Genomic DNA, 18,605 nt, shown 5'->3' on the forward strand with positions numbered 1-18,605 from the left:
CCATGCCCTCCATCTACACATTGTCTCCGGCTGCTTTAGCTCTAGAACCACAGCCCTGAGTAGTTGCAACAGAGACCACTTGGCCCACAAAAATACATGTCTTTATTATCCAACCCTTTACAGAAAAAGTGTGCTGACCCCTGGTTTAGATGGACAAGGCTGTCACAGGCATGGATGGAACTTGGTCAGGCAAGTCAGCCTTGAGGAGGGGAGACAGAAGTAAGCGCCCAGCATCCAGGATTCACTCGCCCAGGACAGGGAGGGTCCAGGCTAGCCGGGCTCTGGGCGGGTGCCGGGAATCCAGCGGGGAGAGCTCACGGCACAGGCTCCTCCAGTGGTGCAGGGCAGCCCCCGTTTCTTCAGCCCCTCCCCACCCGCCACTGTGCTGGACGTGTCCCGGAAGCCCCGACGGTGGGTGTGACAGCCCCATGTCACAGAGGAAGGAGCAGGCATTATCCAGGCTCACGGTCCCAGTGGGGACAGAAATGGGATTTGAACCCAGGTCCTCTGGCTGCAAAGCCTGCGTGCCTCTCCGGCCAGTAGGGACCCTCAGGACCCACAGGACCCAGGCCCGAGGGAGGATGTCCACTGAAGGAGGCAGTTGGGACTGGATGGAAGGAGAACCGGAAGGCTTCTGCTGAGGCCACAGGCATTGAGTGGAAGGCCCGCAGCCCACAGGCGGGGCTCGGACGAGTCAGGGAAACTGAGGCTGCAGGGGCCCAGCGCTGAGCTGAGGCCCGAGGTGGAGGCTGTGGGCGTGGAGCCAGCCCGGGGAGAGGGCCCGCGCGTGCGCCCACTGCTCTGCCCAACCCCGGCTCTCCGCCCCCGCAGCTGCGAGGTGCGCCCGGGCCCGGAGTTCCTGACTCGCTTCTACACCTTCTACCGCCCCCACCTCTTCCGAGCCCACCAGTTCTACTACGCCGACCCCGCGTGCCGGGAGCCCGCCCACTCCCTGCTCATCAAGGGCAAGCTGCGCCTGCGCCGCGCCTCCTGGGTCACCCGGGGCGCCACCGAGGCCGACTACCAGCTGCACAAGGTGGGCGTCGTCTTCCACAGCCGCCGCGCCCTGCTCCAGCTCGCCAGGCGCCTCAACCGGACGCGGGCCGGCCGGGCCTGCGCCCGGCAGCTGCCCCCCGCCCGGGCCTGGCTGCCCGGGGCCCTGTATGAGCTGCTGAGCGCCCGGGCCGAGCGGGACTGCACGGCCGCCCTGGGCTTCAGCATGCACGAGCTCAGCCTGGTCCGCGTGCAGCGCCACCTGCAGCCGCAGCCCCGGGCCGGGCCCCAGCTCGTGGAGGAGCTGTACCTGGGGGACATCCACACGGAGCGGGCAGAGAGGCGGCACTACCGGCCCACCGGCTACCAGCGCCCGCTGCAGAGCGCCCTGGTGAGTCTGGGGCCCCGGCCCGCAGGCCCTGTGTGATCTGGTCCCTGCCCAGGGCCCTCTCTGCCCACTCACTCTGGTCTGCTTGCCTCAGGACATTTGCACATGCTGTTCCCTCTGCTTGAGACATCTTTTCTCAGGTCTCTACAGGGCTGGCTTTTTCCGGAAGGAACCACTGTTCAGCCTGCCCACGTGTGATCCTCCTGACATCCTCTTCGTGGGCCCTGGAGGGTCCCTTTCCGCCCTGCTGGGCACGTGGGCTTGGGCAGGTTCACCTTCCTCAGTTCTCAGCACCAGTGTCCCCTCCAACCCTCACTTGGCACATTCCCCAGCACTCAGCATGCCCTGGGCTGCACTGTCTACTTGTTTATTGCCTTTCTCTCCCTCTAGAACTAGACCCTCCACGAGGGCGGGGCCTGTACCCCTCTGTGTCCCCACACCTAGCCTGGGGTCTGGCAGACAGTGGAGGCCCATAAATGTTGGTGAAATGAACTCAGGAAAGGCAGCCTTCCTCCAGGGCTCTGCTGGGCGGCCACACAGCCCTCGGAAGGTCCCCCTCAAAAGCTCGTGTGGGGAATAGACCTCCTTGTTGACCTGGAGCCGGAGGCATTGAGCGCGTCCCTTCTCACTAATGTCGGGGGGAGCAGCGCTTCTCGGCCTCTGACAGTGCTCATGATACATCACCTGGGCATCTTCTCAGCGTGCAGAGTCAGGTTCCAAGGGTCTGGGGCACGGCCTGGGATTCTGCATTTCTCACAAGCTCCCAGGTGGTCCAGGGACCACCCTGTGGGCAGGAGGCTGCAGTCTAAAGGGAGCTGCCCTGTCTGAGATGCATCCCCCGCAACACACACTCCAAAGTGAATTTCACTTACGCCGATGAACCTAAATTTTAAATTAAACCATCACCAACGTACTGTCCCGATTTGGGAAGGACCTGGTAGCCCTGTCTTGCCGGATGAGCACACAGAGAGAAAGAAACTGAACGTCATTTTTGTAATGTGCTCCAGGCACACGGCACAGAGCCTGGCCAGCACGAGATGGAGCGTGTGACATCTCCAGTGCAGCTGGCGGACCTAAGGACCCCTCCTCAGAAAAATGATTGTAAAAGCGTTAAATAAAATACATCAGGGGCCGGCCCTGTGGCCTAGTGGTTAAGTTTGGCGGGCTCTGCTTTGGCAGCCCAGGTTCCGTTCCCGGGCATGGATCTATACCACTCGTCGGAGGCCATGCTGTGGCGGCAGTTCACACACAAAATAGAGGAAAGATCAGCACAGATGTTAGCTCAGCGGCAATCTTCCTCAGCAAAAAAAATAAATAATCAAAATAAAATACATCAGAAGCCAATTCTATTAAAATAGTTACCCAAGTCTGAAAGCATTAATCTGTGACACAGGAATACTATGAATATGAATTCTTTATTCTCCCTAATTTCAAAGTAGTGATGATTGTAAATAACGTTTCCATTATCTGCTACCCTGTTAATACGAGATAGACCACAAAGTCAGAGTTTCCGGAAGCTACAGGGGTTTGTTACCTACATTTACAATTAGAAGAAAATTTAACTTTTATTGGTTAGAGGTTAGAGAAAATGAAGTCAGCTTAGGACTCCAGATTAAGAATGTCTGTACTAGGTACCCAAGGAATATTTTTGTAAAGTGAGAACAAATTGATGGATGGATGAGTTCAGGTGTCCCTGTCAAATGCTCTTTGAGCCCTTAGGCAACCCTCACATCATTTAGCATGTATTGAGTGCCTACTGTGTACTAGACACTCGAGGAATTAAACCAGATGAATTCTCACCCCTGGGAGCAGCCGCTTGTGAGAGCATCCCAAGGAGGAGGGAGGGCACTGAGGATGAGCCCATCTGCCCTCTTCTCCTTCTCCTGCCCCCCTCCCAACTCAGGATCTGAGTAGCAGAGAAGCAGCACAACAAGAAGTTCTCATAATCAGAAAAATCAGTCTGAGCTCTTTTCGTGACCTCAAAATTATTCCCGTTTTGGCAGCCAGTGTTCTAGGCTATGTTAATCCTACTCGAGAGGAGCAGGCGCTGGTGGTGGGGTGATTGCCGGCACCCACCGCCTCATTAGGACAGCAGGCTGCTCTGAAGGCAGAGAGGCGGACCCCCGGGGCGCGGAGGCTGACAGTTTCATGTCTCCCCAGGCAGGGCTGTGGGGCCTCGACTCCTGCTCTCCCGCCGCCTGCAGCCCGTGTGGCCACTGCAGCCTGCACTGTGGTTGAGAAGCAGAACCCACAGGAATGTGTAGGTGAGCAGTGCCAGATGTACAGACATTAAATTAAACATCTGCTCGCTAACTGCCCCCTCCCCAGAAAATAAAAAGAAAGGTAATTTCAAAGAAGGAAACACTGTCACTCCCCAGGTAACGAATTAGTCGTTACCTTATGCTCTCCGGGGCCGAGCCTTGCCCACAACCCAAACTAGACGGTAAACATGGACATTTTTAGAAGTTAATTTAAAACCAATTTGAACCCCAAATTCATTGCCTGGATATAGAATCCTAATCAGTCAGTCAGCACTCTAGCCAAATCACCAAAGCCTGGTGTCACCTCTGGGGGTTAACTAGAAACTGTTATGTGCTGTTTGAGAAATAACTTTATGTAATGGGCTTACACCAGTAAGAGTCTGGCTTCCACACAAGTGTGAATTCTGCCGGCTTGGGGCCTCGTTTATTAACACGTGCAACTCTGGACCTCTACAGAATGATGCCTAGATGATTTTCTTTTTTTCTTAGTGAGGAAGATTGGCCCTGGGCTAGCATCCGTGCCCATCTTCCTCTACTTTATATGTGGGACGCCTGCCACAGTATGGCTTGATAAGCAGTGCCTAGGTACACACCCGGGATCCGAACCTGTGAACCCCAGGCCGCTGAAGCAAAGCGGGCGAACTTAACTACCACGCCACCGGGCCGGCCCCCCTAGACGCTTTTTGATAGAGACAGGTACCTTCTTTCATCTCCCTCAAAAGCATCAGAAAAGAGAATGCTTTTTCTCTCCCTTCTCTCACCTTAAAAGCTTAGTTCTTAATTTGTTTCTGCTCTGCAGAACACCGCTTGCCCCAAATTACCAACTAGTACCCCCAAATGCCCTGTCTGCAGAAGATCTCTCTGTTGGACGGGGGGTGGGGGGGCGGCCCTGGGATTATTTTGATGTAATGCATTATGTCCTCACAATTCACATTAGTGTGACAACAGTTGGAATGTGGGTCAAAATGCCTAAATTAGAGTAGACTTTTATCAGCCATCATCCCAGTTACGGGGCCTCCAGCTAACTACCCCACTTGCTCACCTCTTTCCGTCACAAACATTTCCGCAGCCATTTACGAGCATTTCAGATTGCCTTCGAGTCCTCTGGGTCAAAATACCCCAAACCAAAAAAATATAGTTTTCTATATTATGAAAATCAAGCTACGTTTAGGTTCATCACAGAAGTAAATCATAAGAGCTTATAATGTGGCAATCCAAAAAAGAAAAAAAAAAAAACTGTTCTCAATCATCCGATATTTTCTTTCTAAACCAGAATTCCCAAATGCCGCTTGTTTGACATGAAACTCACCCAGGAGCAATCTGCGGAAATCTTTTGTTTTTGGGCAAGAAAAAATAATGGAGCTGACTTCCCAGCTGGACCCCCAAGATGCCCCATTTCCCTTGTCTGTCCTAGTGTGCCCCTGGCCCCACGTTTCCTTCTGGAATGGCAAAACCTGGGATGTTTGCCAGTTCCCTCGTCAGCCTTGCTGTGACAAGTGGCTGTTCCAAGGACATTTACCTTTCAGAATGATGCTGTGGACTACATTCTGGGCAGCAGCTCCTTTTAAAAAACAAAAAAACACCAAGATGTGTGTATCTGGTTCCTTTTTGGCCCCTACTGAGCCTTTTCGCTCCAAAATGCAGCCTGACTACTCCCATGCAGTTTGGTTTAGCATCTGTTGCCCGTTGATGTGTTTTACTGTAGACTCAGCTCATGAGACTCTGAAAGGCAGGAACAACTGCAAATAAGGCCAAAGAGAGAGGAAAACGATGCACAGCCTGCGGTAACGGAGGGCTGTGGTTGCACCTGGCAGCTCTGGGGCGGCCAGTTTTCCCTATTATAAATAACGCAGCAATGGACATCTTTGCTCCGTAACTCACTGCGACTTTTCAGCTACCTCCTTCGCATCGACTCTAAGCAGTGGGGTTCCAAGGGCACGAGTCTTTTAAAGGCTCCTGGTCCTTGTCACCACATTCAGTTTCCAAAAGAGCAGAGGGAACGGTGCTCACCTTCCAAGGTGCAATTTCTGAAGATGACAACCACTCTTCTCCATCCGGAGGCTGCAGACTGCCGTGAGGAGAGTGGGGCTCTCAGCACAGAAAGGGGGAGGAGGGCGGTCAGACAGGCAGGGTTTTGGCCCATCTCTGCCACTTGCTGGCTGAGAACCTCGGCAAGCCCCCGGCCCGGAGTTCCAGTTTCTTCAGCTGTGATGTGTAACAGTTGCAGGAGAAGTGCTCAGCGCAGTTCCTGGCCCTGAGGAAGCACCTAAAGGAGTGAGGGGGTGGGGGAGGGCAACCACGGGCCAGGAAAGAGATCGTAAACTTGAGGGCTGGCCCCGTGGCCGAGTGGTTAAAGTTCCATGCGCTCCGCTTCGGCGGCCCGGGTTCACAGGCCCGGTTCCCGGGCATGGACCTACACCACTCATGAGCTGTGCTATGGAGGTGCCCCACATACAAAACAATAGAGGAGGATTGGCACAGATGTTAGCTCAGGGCTAATCTTCCTCGGCAAAAAAAAAAAAAGAAAAGATCATAAACTTTAATGGTCAAATTTCAGGACCAAGCAGGCTGGGTGTGGGAAAGGACAACTTCTTTCAAATCCCAAGACATAGGGCACCTCCACCGCATTTCTCATTCCAAGAGACTTCTGTTCGTTTCTCACGGACTCATTCATCCACCCTTCATTCATTCGTCATTCAATCAGCATGCGTCTGCTGGGAGCCAGGCACTGTGCTGGGCCCTGGGGAGAGAGCAGCCCCAGATAGACAGTCCCAGCCTCCTGGAGCTGACAGTCGGTGAAGGGGGAGGGGTGGAGAGAAGAGGAAGTAGGGGAGGACACCTCTGTGGGAGCCAGAAAGGCCTGAGGACTGCTGTGCGTGGTGGGGTCTGGAAGCGTCCCTCGAAGGCCTGTCTTTGAGCTGAGCCCTGGAGGATGAGGAGCCGGCCTGGCGTTCCAGGTAGAAGGGGCAGCAGGTGCAAAGGCCCGGAGGAGAGAGGAGCTTCTTGAGGTCCGAGAAAAGCAGAGTGGCCATGGGGGTGGGATACAGGGAGTGGAGGGAGATGGGTGACCGATGGGCAGGCACCCCCCATTCCAGGTGGCACCCTGACCTATCCCCCCAGACAGTCACTGCTTCTCTGCTTGTCTTTCGCCAGCACCACGCCCGCCCCTGCCCGGCCTGCGGCCTCATTGCCCGCTCCGACGAGCACCACCCCCCTGTGCTGCCCCCCCCGGTGGCCCTGCCCCTGCGCCTGGGCGGCCAGTGGGTCAGCCCCGGGTGCGAGGTGCGCCCCGCCGTGCTGTTCCTCACCAGGCTCTTCACCTTCCACGGGCACAACCGCTCCTGGGAAGGGTATTACCACCACTTCTCGGACCCCGCCTGCCAGCAGCCCACCTTCACCATCTACGCGGCCGGCCGCTACACCAGGGGCACACCGTCCGCCAAGGTTCGGGGCGCCACCGACCTGGTGTTCCAGGTCACGCGGGCCCACGTGACCCCCATGGACCAGGTCACCACGGCCATGCTCAGCTTCTCCGAGCCGAGCAGCTGCGGGGGCCCGGGGGCCTGGTCCCTGGGGACAGAGCGGGATGTCACGGCCACCAACGGGTGCCTGCCGCTGGGCATCAGGCTCCCCCACGTGGAGTACGAGCTTTTCAAGATGGAGCAAGACCCCCTCGGGCAGAGCCTTCTCTTCATCGGACAAAGGCCCACGGACGGGTCCAGCCCTGACACCCCCCAGAAGCGCCCCACATCCTACCAGGCGCCCCTGGTGCTCTGTGACGCGGAGGCCCGGGACTTCTCCAGGCCCCCGCCGCCCAGGCCGCAGCTGCAGAAGCCCCTCAGTGGTGGGGGGCCGTGTCCTCGGGGGGCCACTCTCCCCTTCCTGCTCCTGGTTCTAGGGCTGGCCTTCCTGGAGAGGTTATGAAGTTGGTCGACTTCCAGACGGCTCCTCGGGACACCGTCCGGCCCTGCAGACCCCCTCCCACAGACTCGTCCATCCCCCTGCGAGGAAGGCCCGTCGTCTCCCCTACTCTGTCGTGGACGGTTGCACGGCCCTGCTGCTGTCAGCTCAGCCTGTGTCCCGGCGGCTCAGCTCCTGCCAAGTCTACACCACGGCCAGCGACTCGAGTTCTGCCCACGAGCTTGGGCGTCGTGGCAATGTCAATTGCGATGAGTTTCTACAGGCTCACTCCCAATGCTCGTGGGCAGTTTGAGGACCCGCTGGGGACTGGACCACACGGGGTCTCCCTGCCTGGCAGCACCCCCTTCTCTCCCTGCGCCCTCGGGATTTTGTGAAATGGAAGTGAGGTTCTGCATGGGGATGCCGCTGCGGCTCTGCCGAGTCTGTGGGTGGTTGTTTCAAGATTATTAATTTGAATTTACCAAAACAAACTCAAACCGAAGCCATGAATTAAAGATGCTGCTTCAGGCTTTCAGTGCTTCTCAGCTTTCTGGCAGAGGGCTCGTCTCTTCAGGGGCAGCTCCGCTGTCTTGAGTTCTGACTGCTGGCACGTGTCTGCAGCTGCCTGTGCCTCTGCAAGTCAGGCCTCAGGCTGTCAGCACTGCGTGCGCATAAATCCAGCCCCCCCCCCCCCCGGGCCAGCACGCGAGCAAGGCGGCTCCATCTGAGCCGAGACACGCAGCCTCCCTTGCCCACGCCAAACACCAGCCGGCGCTGGGCGGGCTGCTGGGGGCAGGGCTTGCGAGGAAAGCGGTGTTTCCAGCCTTTGGAAAGTAATTAATACTAATGATAGTGGTAACACCAACGTGCTCTGTAGTTAGCCCTACACAGGCGTCCTCTGTTTTCAAGATTCCCTCTGCTTGACCGACAAGGAGGGAGAGAAACCTCCGAATGTGTCTTTGGGGCCACCTTCGGGAGAGGTCAGGGTCACCAGGTGACACGGCAACATCTGGAGGAGGCAGCCTGGTAGCCATGATGCTAATATGCTGATGGCCCCCTCTGCTCAGAGGGCTGCCATCAAGGTGGGGACAGGCTGTGCCTCTCCAGGGCCCCTGCCTGTGTTCCCAGGGCCTCGTCTGTACACTGCAAAATTAACTGGCATCCTGGTGAGCTCCAGGGTTTCCAGGACCCTGTGCCCACAATTCGCCCCTCCTTCCTCCACCCGATTCCCATCTCTGGCTCTCATCACAGATCTTGAACAATTGTGTCCGAGGCTAATGATGCTTTCAGAGGGAAGACCTTGTCCTCCGTTAGATTGTGTGGGGTTCAATCAGCCCACTGAAATTGCTCTAACTTATCTACCCATTCTTAAAAAAAAAAAAAGAACGAAGGAAACCCACCAAGTTAATATTCTCTGTAGGTCTCAGAGAGCTACAAGTGTTCTTGGCATATTTACCAAAGTACAAGAAATAATTAGATTATTTACGGTCTCAGACTGCGTTGAGGTGGGGGTTCTTGGTGGCGATGAGGGTGGGTGGTGATAATGTGTCCACAGCTGAGCAAGTCTTGTATCCGAGGCTTGAGGCAACCATGTCATCATTAATCATCAAATTTGAATCTTTTAATAAAATTAAACAGCTTGAAAAATGTTCTTGCTGGTTATTAAAGTCAACCAAGGGGATTATGATTCTAAAGAAAGGAAGTGAAGTGTCTTCCAGAGAACATGTGAAGGAGCATAAAACCAGTGAAGGTAAACTCTGCTGTCTCTGTTATGTGCCTTCAGTTCACGCTACTGCCCTGCCCTGCTTAAAACTCTCCAGGGGCTTCCAGTGCACTCTGAATAAAATCCCAACTCCTCGCTCACTGATGGCTGCCAGGCCCAGCCATACCTCCCCACTCCACGGCTGCACTGGCTTTCTTTCTGTTTCTTGATCACAGCAAGCTGCCTCCTGCCCCAGGGCCTTTGCATGTGCCATTGCTGCTGCCTAACATCTCTTCCCCCAGATCTTCAGAAGCTTGGCTCAATTCTTTTCATTCAAGTCTCAGAGTGAATGTCACCTCCTCAGGGAGGCCCACCATCAGCATCCCAAAAAAGCAGCCTCCCTTTCTCTTCTGTCCTCCTGTCTATCCCATCACTCTGTTTTACATTCTTTAAAATGCTTACTTATCACTGTCTGAAATGATTTATTCAGGCTTCTTCTCTGCCTCCTCTACCATGAATGCCAGCTCCCTGGGTAAAGTCTGTCACTGTCATCTTTTCCAGTAGCTTCAGCCATGCCTGGCACATGGCAGAACCTCAGTAAACACGGTTGGGTAATGAAACACTGGGGATCCCAGTTAATCCTCACCCCAGAATCTGTGACGAGGTCGCTGCTCATGCCAGGTCCGGTGTCCCACAAGGGAGGCCCAACAGTGCGGGTGAGGGTGACTCTGCCTGTTGCACCTGAAGACGCTAAGGCTCGGCGCGGAGGAGGGGCTTGCCCAAGGCCCCACGGGCTGAGGTCTGAGCCTCCATCTCAGGGTGTCCTCCGGGGCTCTGCTCCCATGGCAGGGGTAGGATTCTTTGTATCTGGGGAAAGCAATTCAGAGCTGCTCTGTGGGACTCAGCGTGAGCCACCTCTAATTAGGAGGCATGTGTTGGGAAGAGAGAAGGTTCCTGGCCCCGTTGACTGGACTGAGGTGCCCCCCGCCCCCCGGGCCTTCTGTTCTGGAGCAGTTGATGCCGATAGAACATATCAAGGCTGGAGAAGGGACAACAGGCCTTTTCTCCCCGGCAAGAGGCCACGCTCCCCAGACTCGGGGCTCAGATGAGGAGGGGTCAGTTTGGGGCCGAGGGGCCAGGGTTAGGCCCACGGACACCCACCCACCTTTCTTTACTCATCGTGAGTCTGGACCTTCCACATAATACCTGAGATAGCTTTAATCAAAAGAGAGCAAAGTAAAACCCATAGTTCTAGTACAAAACAAAACAAAACAGAATTAATGGTCTCCACTGTATGTTCAGTCACGTTTAAAAGGCAAAAAAAAGCCCGTGCAGTTTATAATTTCATAGCGCAAGCTCCCGGGAGAGCAAATGAGCTTTTTTTTTAATAAAAAGTTTAAATTGTATACAGCTCTCAGAGGCCCATTAGCTAACAGATGCTGGTTATCAAAAGAAGTTATTTCTTTGCTTCTTCTAAGCGAATGTGTTTAATCTCCCAGCGGTGCTACTGGCCTGAGGAAGCGGCTAACGTGGCGCAGGCTGCCGCGCTCGGCCGGCCTCAGGGGGCCCGGTGACTCAGGCGTGACTCGGGCGTGAGGAGGCTGGCGGGGAGGGGACAGCACTTCCTGACGCAGAGGAGGGAGCCGCAGCCCAGCCATTAGCGGGGCCCAGCGCGGGGGCCGGCTCCTTCTCACACGCGTAACCCCCATTACGTTCATGTGAGCATGGGTTCCCAAGAACTAACCTCCAAGCTTCCAGGCCCACCCTCCTCCCACCTCCTTTCCACCTCCATCCTCCACCCCGGCCGGGCAGCCCCTGCTATTCTTAAATCACGTCGAACCCGGTCCCTCCCTCTCCCGGTCTCTGCACCAGCTCCTCCCTCTGCCTGGACGGCTCTGCCCACCCCACTCCCACCTCGGACCCTTTTATTTTCACCACAGCACTTATGGGGATCTGAGATACACTCCTCGTTCGTTTTCTTATTTCCTGTCAGCCTCTCTCCTCTGCAATGGGTTCCTCGACAGAGGGCCTTGTCTGTCTTTTCCCCACTGTAGCCCCCACGGTGTGGACCGGCCCTGGCACCTAGGAGGGGCTCCATCAACACTGTTAACTGAGGAAACGCTCTCAGAGTTCGTTGGAGCTTTGAATTCAAGCATCAAGTTGACAACCACACACTCTAAATTGGGATTTTGATGTTGCTGTTTTTTTTTTTAATAAGATGGGCAGAGCAGAACCCAGAACTGTGGTTCTCCTCCAGCCAGGCTTTCTCCAGGACAGGCACTGGGAGCAACTGCTGTCCTGGACGAGGCTGCCACAGGGCGACACGGGGTCGCCTGAGAGTCCATCTCAGGTTTCTCAACCTACAGAGGTCAGGGAGACAGTGAGGCCCTCGGCCTCATGCAAGCACCTTAGACTCTCCATCTTTAGCTGTAAAGCCCTCGGCTTCAGTGTCCTCACCTGCAAAATGAGCTGAAACCTGGTGATTCCTGGAGCCATCCTGCCCTGACACCTGGAAAGACCATAACTAGTAAGTGATTCAAGAGGCATCAGCAATGTGTTCTAAGAGGAAAGGCTTTAAGCAAAAACACTCTCAGTGAGGATGGGTCTCTTCCCCATGATGTCTTATTTATTTCCTAGGGGTTGTTAATTAATAACCTACTACTCTTTCTCCTATATTTGTTATTTTTTTAATCCCTCAGGAGAAAAAAAGTTAACAGAAAACTTAGGTGGTCATTGCTTCTGTTAAAATCAACGGTGTCAATTTAGTAAGTCCTGCATCTATGTCTTGAGCACCAACACGAGCCAGGTCCTGTACTGGGTGCCTTGGAAGGAAGGCCTTCCAGGCTTCCTGCTAAAGTGGCCAAGAGAAACATATGCTTTTACCTCCGCCTCCTTCTGAAGTCCCAATAAATTATGGGAAAAGAATAAAAAGGCACAAAGTCACACAGATAAACACAGGAGAAGAGAACACAGCCAACAAGAGATGTCAGCAAAATGCTGGAATCTGGAAAGTTGATGGGCAACTTATCATTGACAGCAGATTATGGAAAGCAGAAAGGAAAGCGCTGGCAGGCTGGTCGAGGGGTGGAGCTCAGAATCAAGTCCACTCGTGCCACAAACGCTTAGGAAATCGTGGCCCAAGTCACCTCAGAGGCAGGAGAGCAGTGGGGCTGAAAACAGGAGGACCATTTGACGTCTGCATGTCGAAGTGGTTTTACCCCCGGACCCTCTCTCTTATCCCTGTAAGACACCAGAAACTGATCAGGGGATCTGTGGACTTGGAGACTGTCCAGGGCAAGATATCAAGCTGAACATAGAGGTACTAACTCACTCTACACATTAGACAGTGAGGTTGCACAGCCTCTTTTTCCTTGAGAGATGGTGGCCAGGCTTATGCTGCCAGGTAGGAGACTGGAAGATTCCTCTCCAGAGAAATGAGCCCAGGCCAAACCAACTACAGATTCTGACAGCTAGAAATTCCCCAAGGAGGTGTCTGTTATGTCCCTACCCAGTTAGCTTTCACAGAAACCCACCATTCAACAAATCCCACCTACACATATGCAGCTTCCCCATCAGCTTTTTAGTGCTTCACTCATAAATATATAAGGACAGTCAAGCATCACCAGGCATTTGAGCAGAGCCTCCAAAATGAGAGAGACACAAACCTAGTCCAAAGGCACTAGTAGGTAGCACATAATGTAGGGGATAGAACAACAACTATATTATCCTCAGTGAAAAGGTTAAACTTTTAAAGACCACTACCATTTTTCCCTCTTATAGAACAACAAAGAAAGAACTTATAGAACCACCACAACAAAAGAACTATAATATCCTCAGTGAAAAGAAAACTTGATACATCCAGCAAGAGCAGGTTGCTGTAAACAAACAATAGTAACTGGAAAAGAAAGAATTCTTGAAAATTATAAATACGATAGCAGAAAAAAATCAAATGAAAGTTGAAGAATTTCCTAGAAATGAAAAAAAGGATCAAGAATTAAAATGGCATTGGACTTCTCTGGAAGCTAGCAGTCAGTGAACAATGCTTTCAAATTCCTCAGAATAATGTCCAACACTGATTTTTATACCCAGTACAACTATCAAGTGGGAGGGCAGAATGGAACATTTTCAGATACATCAAGTTCTCAGAAACATTATCTCCCACGTACTCCTTTCTCAGAAACCTGCTAAAGGATGTTCTCCACCAAAATGAAGTAGTAAACCAAGAAAGAGGAAGCCAGAGATCCAGAAAACAGGGGACCCAACCCAGAAGAGGACAAAGGGAGTTCCCAAGACAACAGTGAATGAAGGGTCTTTCTGGGATGAGAGCTGTGCAGTAGATCTAGAGCAGTCAGTCCAGAGAGGAGAAAGAGAAGGGAGCTCCAGGAGTGATCTTTCTAAGAAAAAACATAAAAATCACAGATCACCTGATGCGTGCATGTACTGAAGAGTTTACACTTCAGTGAGAATCTGGGGCAGAATTCCTGATAAGATACATTGGAAACAGCAAACAAAACAGTGACATTTAGTAACTCCAGGGGAGAAAGGGGATATGTATAAAAGGGAAATATAATCCTAGAACACACAAGACACAGTTGCAAACAATATTTTAAAACTTAATTATGCAAAAGGATACTGAAAATTATGATATAGTAGCCAAAAATTATGACATAACACTATGCGAGGGAGAGGGAAGGAAACTGTGCTTCAGATAGGGGTGGAGAGAAAGGTTACTGGAGCTAGGGCCTTATTATCTATTGATTTCCTTCTAAGAAAGATATCTAGAAGTAAAAAATCAAGAAAAAGTAATATAGCCACAGCATTCAGAAATCTAGAGGTTAACACCAGAAGACACAAGGACTTGCCTCTAGGAAGTGGAAGCCCAGGGCGAAGGGGTCTGCTAGTTTTCACTGTGAGCCTGTTAGAACTATCTGGCTATTTACACGATGCCCGTGAAATGCTTTGGTAAAAAATAAAATGAAAAATACAACAAAACCACATACAACAACAACAAAACCTAGACCTTCCCATCAAACAGTGTTCAATCCAGCAAAGGGTGGACTATGTTTTATTTCTGTGTGTGTGTGTGTGTGTGTGTGTGTGTGTGTGTGTGAGGAATATCAGCCCTGAGCTAACATCCATGCTAATCCTCCTCCTTTTTTTCCCCTTCTTCTCCCCAAAGCCCCAGTAGATAGTTGTATGTCATAGCTGCACATCCTTCTAGTTGCTGTATGTGGGACGCGGCCTCAGCATGGCCAGAGAAGCAGTGTGTCGGTGCACGCCCGGGATCCGAACCCGGGCCTCCAGTAGCGGAGCGCACGCACTTAACCTCTAAGCCACGGGGCCGGCCCAAGGGTGGACTATGTTAAGGGAGGTTTCAAACACTTTGGGTGGAGAAGGGGGTGCTGGTGCCTTCGAGCAAGCAGTCCCAGCTGATGGGAGGAGACAGCATTTGAGAGTCTGTGGAAATTGGGCTCATCCTTAATGTCTGAGACTGAGGGAAACACCAAGAAAATGCCCAAAGTAGGACAATGAGGGGACCGCAGTTGTGGGCCAGGAGTCCCCACTCATACGGGGACTAGATGGGGACTCTCTGATGGTTTTATTATTACTAATGGAAAATACTTCCTATGTTTTGGAGTCACATTTAGGACTAGCAATGTGACTGGAAGGAGGGGGTTAAAATATAACAATGGGTCTTGGCTTGACTTTAAAACGCCTCCTGCCTTCCAGACACATTTTTCTAACATTTAACTTTAAGCAGCATAAACGTACATTTTTCAAAAAGTCTGTAACACTAATTTTGTGTTTCTCCAAATTTTTACTTTTTCTCCTTTAAAGTGATTTTAGCAGTCAAACATTGCTGAGAAGATAGAAACAGAAGTTCTACTTGAAAAAAAGGAAGTGTAGACTTGAAGTGCAACTTCTGAGTGTGTCTCCAGTTTCTGATGGGGTATGCCACCCCCGTTACAGGACCCTGGCAAATCCTCAGGTAGCGGATTTGTCTTCTGATGCACTAACAAGATAACGGCAAATCAGGGTGGTTACTCCTTCAGAACAGCTCCTTTTGTTGTTTAGAAAACTCCTCTATTTCACAGCTTGGATTTTAACCCTTTAAAGATGACCACCATCTTCATCCCTCTTAGAGAAGCTCCCCATGGCCTGGGATGCTGAAAATTGTCTCCTCATTGGTGCCCTCCATGAACACCATTGTCAAAAGGACCCCTGGGAATGCGAGAGTGACACGACGCGTGCAGACTAGCGCAGTCGTGAGGTTGCTAGCATAGGTCGAGTCAGAGCTCAAGTGCCGGGCCATAAAGGGTGGCTCCCCCGGCCAACCCACGTCTATACCCTCCACTGCACGTGATCTTCCTACTAGTAAATACTGCAGATTCCCATTTCCACGTTCATTAATCTATGTCCTTGGAACCCCCCTTCTTGCTGTCCCGTCACCAGCCTCTCGTGTGGTAAGCCTTTATTTCCTTCAACTCCACCTCACTCCAGACCTTCACAACTGTGTTCAAATGGCCTTTACACACATGAAAAAGTGTTCAACCTCGTGCGAAGAAATGCAAATTAAAACTAAGAAAGTGTGTGCACTTTTCAGATGAGCAAAGATCAAAAAACTAGACTATCAATGTGCTGGTGAAGGCGTGGGGAAGCGGGCAGTGCCAGGACCACGAGTTGGTACGTAAAACTTAAAACGCAGGCGCCCTTTGATGCAACCCGTGCTCTCCCAGAACTGTCCTATGATATTCTTGTTCATTTATGGGGGGTGTGGGGTATCTGCATTTGCAGCAGTGAGACTAGAAACTACTTAAATGCGCCTCAGTACAGGGCTGGTTAAGTAAATTATGGGTCCATCACACAGAGGAAAGCCACAGAGCCATTAAGATGTGTGCAGACATGAAATGATCTCCAAGACACATTACAAAGTCAAAAAGCAACACGCACGACAGGGCAGGCAGTGCGTGCTGTGCTTGTGTGTAAAAAAAACACAAGGGCTGTGCAGACACAGACATACATGCAGAGGATCTCTGGACAGAGTCGAACAAGAAATGGGAAATTCTGGCGTCTCTGGAGAAGGGATGTGGGTTTGGGCTTGGAGGAAAACTGACTTTGTGCTGTTTAACCTTTGGTCTCGTATGAAGTATTAACCGTTTGCATGTGCTACTTTCCCCAAAGTTAAAATGTGTTCATTAATGTTTTAACAAGATAACACTGTAAGATGGAGATCCGTCAGCCAGTGCTCAAAGGCAGAAGCCACTCCACCGTTTGGAGTTGGGCGGCGAGTACTCTGTAAATCAACACCACATTCCTCCTCCAAGAGGAAAGCCCAGGAAGGTGGGCCTGGCGCCCATGCTGAGCGACCTGGGCAAAAGTTTCCTCACCAGTAAAATGAGGAAGTTGACCTAAGTCACCCCTTAAGTCTGTTTTCTGGCACAAAATATCTATGATTTTTCATTTAAGCCAATTTTATGTTCCCAAGAAGTCATGAAAGAGTAGAGTGATGGACTCTAGTATGTTCCCTAAAGCATATCTAAATGTTCTTAAGCCATTCATTCAAAATAATTTTACACTGAAGCATCCTTTAAATATATTCAGAGCACAGAATTTATTGAACATAATACGGAGACAGCTAGTACAAAAGTTTATGCCTTGGCAGGGCAGGTTTCATCAGGCTGATACGGAACATGTGAGAACATGCTGTGAATGGCTCTTTTGATTTGGACATGGCAAAAATACAACTCCTTCCCACCGGGATACGTCAAGTCACCCATAAAACCATGAATTCATACTTATCAGACAACCAAAATGTATGATGGTAAAGAGTCCTTTCCTGCACCAACTTTTTAAATGAATTCCATGTCAAAACAGGAAATACAACTTAAAATACATAAAAGAATAATTATGATTACTAAAGCATTCTAAGACATCTCTTAAAATACTCCATTCCTAAAATGTTAACATACATTGAAGTCAGAAAAAAACACATCACAAACTGCAGAGACCTTTTTTCAGGACAGGGAGAAAGATATCAAGAAGGATAGAACAACATGCGTTATTGAAACTACTTCAATCCTACAAAGGAGAGAGGAGGTGAAGGAAACATTTAAATAGATCATTTTGAGTTTCTCACAGGAAGTTCCAAGTGGCAGCAGTTTATAAATTGTCTTAAAAAAGGAACACTAGCAACAGAAACGAGAACCAAATGTATTTTGCATTTTTCTCTCTACGTATAAGCTTGAATCACCTTACTGAGGCTGCTTATGAATGAAAAACACAAAAACAAATCACTCCCATTGATTAATTTCTCAGCATCTCATACAGCATCTAACATATAGAAGGTAAATGAATAAATGTTTGCTAAATGAGTGAATGATGAAAAGCAAGAAGCAGTTCTTGTACACATGGTCTCAGTATTACAGACAATAAATTCTGACCTTTGAATCCAAGTAAGAGAGTCAATGGAAAAAAATATTTTTAAATGAATGCTGCACTAGAGGGTAACAGCTGAATTCACGTTACTCCTAAAATACAAAAGAAAGATGGGAATGCAGGCAGCCAGTTCATAAAAAGAACCAGACCTTTTCATATTATATGAAAAACCGTCGAGTCGATGTGAGAAACATGCACGCTAATTTATCATCTTCTTAAATCACAAAAAGCTACGCATTCTTGTTAGCACTAAGCCTTAATGAAACTGTGTTAAGATATCTGATTTGTCTCCCCTAGCTGGCTTTACTGAAGGGAAACAAACCGTAGAAGGTAACCTGTGTTGTTTGGGCCGGGCCAGGCTCTGGGCATCAGGGAGACGAGCTCGGGCAGCAGCCTGCCCTGCCCCTGATGCTCATCACACTGCAAGCAGAGGAGCAAGACTGCGCCAGCTTCAGGCCCGCACCCACATCCATTAGCCAAATGATCAGACATACATCAACCCTGCGGTATAATCAAGTAATTGTAATAGGGCATTGTCACAGGATCAATGTTTGCTGGTTTAAAGATAAACATCAGCATTTATCTAGCAGCAGAAAACTATTATCCCACAGTACTGTTTTATTCAACTGACATCTTTTAATCAAAGCAATCCATATCGTGGCAACATTCCAAGGTATCATAATTGCAAATATTTATGGCAAGTTAGATAACAGCTATATTTTTGTTGCTAGCTTTTTCTTTCTTTTCTAGACTCGATGCAGACATCTTCTAATGAATTAATTCCATTAAGAAACAACTTTGAAGTCATTATATTAATTGAGACAACCTCTCAACCACCTCCACCGGTTTCACTTTTAACTATTAATACACAACTGTTTACGTGTGTTCATGCCTTCTGAATTTTTCAAAATACCTCTGTGATGAA

General features: G+C 50.5%; 1 protein-coding gene across 1 annotated transcript in view; it reads left to right on the forward strand.

Moving 5' to 3' along the window:
• APCDD1L (APC down-regulated 1 like) overlaps nucleotides 1-8,218 on the forward strand; it is a 52,298-nt gene extending 44,080 nt beyond the window's left edge. Inside the window, exons 3-4 of the mRNA XM_058562412.1 lie at nucleotides 832-1,384; nucleotides 6,796-8,218. Coding sequence (XP_058418395.1) covers nucleotides 832-1,384; nucleotides 6,796-7,566 — 1,324 coding nt within the window. The 3' untranslated portion in view covers nucleotides 7,567-8,218. The remainder of the gene's footprint in view (nucleotides 1-831; nucleotides 1,385-6,795) is intronic.
• The last annotated feature ends 10,387 nt before the right edge of the window (nucleotides 8,219-18,605 follow it).

This window comes from Diceros bicornis, chromosome 19, assembly GCF_020826845.1.
Source record: "Diceros bicornis minor isolate mBicDic1 chromosome 19, mDicBic1.mat.cur, whole genome shotgun sequence".
Taxonomy (NCBI): Eukaryota; Metazoa; Chordata; class Mammalia; order Perissodactyla; family Rhinocerotidae; genus Diceros; species Diceros bicornis.